This window comes from Berghia stephanieae, chromosome 2 (genome assembly GCF_034508935.2).
Source record: "Berghia stephanieae isolate SIO BIC M18660-M18661 chromosome 2, UCSD_Bste_1.3, whole genome shotgun sequence".
In the NCBI taxonomy this organism is placed as follows: domain Eukaryota; kingdom Metazoa; phylum Mollusca; class Gastropoda; order Nudibranchia; family Aeolidiidae; genus Berghia; species Berghia stephanieae.
The window spans coordinates 89,122,185-89,128,598 of record NC_088361.1 but is presented as its reverse complement, the minus strand read 5'-3'; the positions used below and the strand labels follow the sequence as shown (position 1 = coordinate 89,128,598).

The 6,414-nt window shown below is 36.7% G+C and overlaps 1 protein-coding gene across 4 annotated transcripts in view; it reads right to left on the bottom strand.

Moving 5' to 3' along the window:
• Positions 1-1,094: 1,094 nt before the first annotated feature.
• The window catches only part of LOC144965774 (uncharacterized), a 30,160-nt gene continuing 24,840 nt past the window's right edge, over positions 1,095-6,414 (bottom strand). For all 4 annotated transcript variants that reach the window (XM_078901462.1, XM_078901463.1, XM_078901464.1 and 1 more), the window contains 3 exons: positions 5,088-5,176; positions 3,305-3,431; positions 1,095-2,006 (listed from right to left, as the gene is read on the bottom strand). In XM_078901462.1, coding sequence (XP_078757588.1) covers positions 1,947-2,006; positions 3,305-3,431; positions 5,088-5,176 — 276 coding nt within the window. In that variant the 3' untranslated portion in view covers positions 1,095-1,946. The remainder of the gene's footprint in view (positions 2,007-3,304; positions 3,432-5,087; positions 5,177-6,414) is intronic.

Below are 6,414 nucleotides of genomic sequence, written 5' to 3'. Positions count from 1 at the left end.
ACTAGTCCATGTTGTCTTTGTTATTCTGTGGATGGCCTTTGCCTAGGGATAGAGGTTGTTTACTGATTGGAAAGATTTTTTCCGTGATCTGACATTTCTGGATGAAAACTAACACTAAAACTATCTATAAGTATGCCAAACTACAGCTGTTCAGCAGGTGAATATTTCTTCACAAATCATAAAAATGGGGGCTATTTGAACAGTCTCTCTTTCTCTTGAATTCAAGTTATTGGTGAGAACCTTATAGGGAATGAGATTAGCGGAAGAGTAGCGAGGACAAGAGACGCATGCGCACAACAAACATGACGTTCTCTCTCTAATAACTTTTCCGCCGGTGACGTCACAGACTATGGGTGACTTCCAATCAAGGGACGCTACTCTTCCGCTAATCTCATTCCCTATACCATTAAAATCAGCAAGATTACAATATCAAAACTAGGACCTGCTAGCTTGTTTCAACGCAGAGTTCTAAGTTGTGCCCCCTTATTTATCTGTTGAGAACAACAATCTGATAGGTTTTGCAATGGAGCAATACTGAGAAGGCAACTCGATATTTACACCCCACAAAAAGATCATCCTTAATTTTAACTACTTTAAAATAATGTTGTAAAATTTTGGCCAGTAAACTCGTCCTTTTTACATTGACCTTTGATAAATCAATATTTGAAGGCAACGTTTTGTGTCCCAATATTTCGATCCCCCATTGCCGCGATAAAAGATTTTATTCTCTTTTGTCTTCTGGAACGTTTCTGCTCACTTCATTTTCTCTTATTATCAACATAGTTGCCTGCTCCACTCACTTTTTATAACTTTATAATGTTTTTTAAAGCTCATTTTGCTGTACGGAATTGTGTATAATATACTTTTATTGCTTTTGAGTGTGGAAAGAAAATTGCTTTTTTTAAAATGACATTTTGGAGAAAATTCTGTTAATGGTCAGTAAGAAAAGAGGTAAAAGGGACCCCCATTTTAAGGAATATATATATATATATATATATATATATATATATATATATATATATATATATATATATATATATATATATATATATATATGTATCTTAAAAAAACAAAACAAAACAGAATACGTTGAGGAAAATTTGCTATAATCACGTTTACTTGAATACAACATACTTGAAATATATCAACAGAACTGCTCCTTTACATATATTCAAACTTGTATCATTATACTCCTCTTCTCCAGCTATTATAATATTAGAATGCAACAATTCACATTACTGTAATACGCAGAATTAGAATTACATAAAATATGTTGAGAGTAATATTAATACATTCTTTAAAATAGAAAAAAATCATTGAATGAATCATATTTTATTATCTTTTAAATTGTTTTTGTTGTTGAGTGAAGAAGGATTTTGAATCCAAAACGTTCAGTTTTAAATATATTTTTTGAATCTTTCATTTTAATTTTTGCTCAATACTTTTAACATTCCACAACCTTCAGTAGATTACTGCCTTCTGTAGAAAAACACGTATTAAAAATGTTTGACCAGAGAAAACTCGTCCTTCAAATGTATATCGATTAAAATAGCCTTCGTCATGCCAAAAACTCTAAAACCTGGGACTTCAATGAAGATCGATATTTGAAGGACGCGTTTTCTGGCCAAAAATTTAAATACTAGACTACATGTTTTTTTTTCCAGAGTACGGAGGTTAGTACAATATAATGATAATATGCGTTTAGATAGAATACTCACAGCATCCACCAGCCGGATATAATGTACCAATACACAACACTCACTATGTGTAACGTGAAACATTTATAGTCTGATTGGTTGAATTTAGTTAGAAATTATTATTAAATTGCTGTCTAAAAACATTAACAAAGAGCTGAGTGACGTCAATTTCGTTCCATACTTCGATTTATGTCCGATGTGATGCGTAGCTTTTCCCCCTTTTTAAAGGTATGTTTGCGGGGATGATTTCTATATTTTGTTGTAGACTGTTTTTCTTGAAAAACAAGAGATAGTGAACATAAAACCATCCTGGGGGACGAAATAGAGAAAAGAAATAAAAATTGAACTATTTATTTTAAATCAAAATGCATACGAAAATAAAATAAATATAGGGATAGTTCGAGGAATGGAAGTAGGTTAGATGAATAATAATCTGCCTCTACATGGTCTTGTAGTATGACACTCGCCTTCCGATCGGAAGGTCCAGGGTTCGAGTTCCACTCTGAGCGTCGCATAGTTGAGTCCTTCTACTCACATTCTCTCACCGTACTCGGACAATGTGTACCTGGCCGTTAACAGCGTTGTCTCTGTCAGGAAAAAAATCGTAACATCGCCTAACAAGCGTCATGTCTCGTTCTACATCGTAAGTGTTGATTTTTGGCTAAAGACAAGCGCTTTGAGCACATTTAGTGGATAAATTGATCTATATAAATGCCCATGTGTTATTAAATGGATAGATCGATGGGCAAATGGATGATGTGCGGCTATGTGGTCTTATGGTACGACACTCGCTTTCGGATCGAAAGGTCCTGAGTTCGAGCATCGCTCGGCACATAGTTGAGTCCTTGGAGAAGGCTCTTTACTCACATTCTCTCACCGTAATCATGTGTAAAATGAGTACCTGGCTGTAAACAGCGTTGTCTCTGTCCGAATTATTTTTTTATAATACAGCCTTACAGGCGTCATGTCCCGTTCACATGTTAAATGTTGCTGTTGGTCAGGGACTCCTTGAAAAGCGCTTTAAGCACGTTTAGTGGATATTGCGCTATTATAAAAGCTCAATTAAATCATGATGTGTGGATGAAAGAATGGATTCACAATGACTGGATGAAAGGACAGATAGACGATGAACGGTTACATGGCTGTCTGGATGGTTATATGTAATTCACCTCCTAAAAACGCTATTATGTCGGGATGGATCGGACTGTGGTAAGAATTGCTAAGTTTGAATTGTTTTTCTATCTTAAAACGTTTTTTCTTCAATTTGATGAATGGTATTTAATGTAAACCATAATGAATAACAATTAAACCCAAAGTTTCATTCTGAAGCTATAGAGCGGATTACAAACATTTTGTTTTATCTCAACATAAAAAACGCATTAAAAATTTTGGCCAGAAAACTCGTCCTTCAAACATCGATCGATTATAATTATCCCTCATTTTGGCAAAGACTATCAAACCTAAGAATTCCTACGAAAACGGGATTAAGTCCGACTCCAATGACCTTATGGCTCTGGAGTTTGCATTTATTTTCTTCATTTTTTACATTGTTAATAATACATATGTAGCTGTGATGAAAACCAAAACAACGAGATTATTTTCCTCACCTTAATCAGGCCTGGTAAAGCAGACCAAAATACTTTATTGGGTATTCTATCTGATCCTTCGGCATGTCGGACTTTTACTTGAATGATAATTCCAATGACGATGTATAAAAACAATAGAACGAAAAACCTGGAAAGATAGAATAAAATCACCATAAACATCGATCAAGACAAATAATGTAACCTTTTAATAGTTATCGCCTGAGCTATCGCGTAAAACGTGACACATCGTCCTAAAATGGTATAATGTCGAGGTGATATAGGTGTTGGGTCACGTGAAACATCATCTTAAAATGGTATAATGTCGAGTTGATCTACATGTTGGGACACGTAACATATCGTCCTAAAATGGTATAATGTCGAGATAAACTAGGTGTTGGACATTGAATCTAAAGCTACAAACATGATAAATTATAGATCTTATATAAGTCCGTTTCATATTAGGGAACAAAAGTGTGATGTCAAATAACTGGTTCCTATCTCATTGAAAGTGTAAAACAAATCTTACTGGGGATTGAAGACACACCTTGAGTTAATGCTCATCTGGTTTCAGAGTGATGGATTCTATTTTCTTGTATAAGTTCATGGAGGTCGTCAATAAGGGTCATCTGTCCTCGCTCTTTTACGTCCCGTAATCCTTATAATTTGCCTGTACATCCTGCTACTAAATTAGTTATGCCACCTTTTGATTCAATATGTAACCTATTTATTATTAGTTCTCCGAAGGACCTGTTACATACATACTTCCAAGGATTTTGGAACCAGAATAGTAAATGGTGTGACATTACGACTTTTCTTTCCTATCAATATCCAAGTTTATATATTTTCCCCTCTAAATACTGACTGTCGTGTGGCACTGATGTTTTGCATGTTTATTCCATATATCCACGACCAAACAAAAAATGTTTTTCCATTTGAAAACAACACAGACCAAGGACTCTGCATATTTGTGCTATATTAAAAACTTTTACAGTCATTGATTCCAACTTTCAGATGCTATAATATAATAAAATGCCATAACCTAAAACGGTCATTACCTCAAAAACAGTGGCGTCAAGTTACACATAGTTCAATGTGTGTGAATTTTGAGTTTGACAAAGTAATGAGAGGAATTGCATTGTCGAACTTGACAACTCCATTCTATATATTTTGACAGCCAGTGCTATATTAAAAACGTTTGCAGTCATTGATTCCAACTTTCAGATGCTAGACGGTAAAATGCCATGACCTAAAACAGTCAATGTTTCAAAATCAGTGGCGTCAAGTTGCAAATATTTCAATGTGTGGTCACTTTGGGTTTGACACAGTAATGTCAAACTTGGCAAATCCATTCTATATATTTTGACAGCGATACTGCAATGGGAAGCAAAAATCACACCTTCCTTTCTTCCGGCTCAAAACTCCTTGGAAGTGTGCAACCAGTCCTCCGGATAATGCATAAACCATGAATAGGTTACGTATTAAATCATTAAGTGGCATAATTGTTTAAGTAACAAGATGAATATGCAGATTCTTATGAGCATGGGGCGTAAAAGAGCGAGAATGGGTGCTTTATTGACGACCAGCATTTACTTAGGCTAGAAAACGATGCCATCACTCTGAGTTGAAACAAGGTATGTATCTAGCCAGTTCTCCAGATGACTGGTTTCACCCTTCCAATGAGATTGGAACCGGTATTTTGACGCCACACTATTGTGATTCATTCAATCTCTTGTGGATGAATAAAGTGACTTTCTATTTTATTCCATTTTTCATCAAAAAAACAAAAAAAACAACAAAAACTTACACAATCGTTAAGATGGACCCGATGGACAAGGAACCTCCACTTGACTCTGGTACTGCAGGACAACAGTAAGGGCTATCTAATTGAAAGTTCTGGGTTGGAAAGAATAAAAACACAGTGGAGATGATGCTAACCGTAGCCTTCGTTTACTCATAGCCTGACACTGACCAAACGCAGAAGGCGACGATTAAAAAGAGAAAGTGAATTGTGAGTTCTATTCTATAGTTCAACTATTGGAATCACTTGTTTCCTTGAGCACTACTAACAAAAACTCACAAGGCGATGTACTAACCTAAAATGACGTCACAATACAAGTCCTAATGTCAAGCTATTTATGCTATGCGCAAAGGTAAAATGCTCACAACATCTTCCAGCCGAATATAACGTACCAACACACAATACTATGTATAACCTTGAGGGTTCATAGTCTGATTGATATAGTTACTGAGAAGCAATCTCCAAAAATGGCTGTCTTAAAACAATAATCAAGAGCTGGGTGACCTCAATTTAATTCCTTCTGTAAGTTAACGGCCATTCACCAATACATAACATTTAGGACTTCACATAACGCCTGATCTAGATTTTTCTCGCAGAGACATCGATGTTACCAGCCAAGTACACATTTTACACCTGATCATCATCATCATCATCATCATCATCATCATCATCATCATCATCATCATCATCATCATCATCATCATCATCATCATCATCATCATCATAGCTTGTCGCTCCTACACCAAACCCACTACACAGCATCTGGGAAGCAGAGACTTAGATCATGATTAATGCAGCTGGGCTCGTCCTGGCATTCTCTAAGGATGTGCTCCAGCATCTGCTCTGGACATCCACATGTACATATGCTGGTCTCGGCTAGCCCCCACTTTTTCATGCTTCCAGCTGTTATCCCAGGTATTGCCCGTGCTCTGTTGAGTGTTACTCATTCATCCCTGGGGAGCACAGTCCCGTAGGACAGTTCTTCCCTCGGATCTCCAACGGCTTCATTTGCGTGATTGTCCCACTCTCTCCATGTGGATAGTCAATAGACAGCTGCACTGTCAGGGTTGATGCTTTCTTCCGTCATGAAGCTCTCTCTTGACATCAGTCTACTTGTCGTTTAGTTGTGGTCCTTGAGGGGGTGCCTTGGGTCCATTTGCTGTTTATATTTCTGGGCTTTGGAAGCAGTGACTCTTCGAATGTGAGGAGATGCAATGCCAGCAAGTCAACGGAGGAATGGAACTGCAGTTGGTTTCAAGTTACCAGTAATGATCCGGCTCAGGATCAATCTTTTTGGCATGGCAGGATCTTGCCCACACTGGTAAGGCGTATT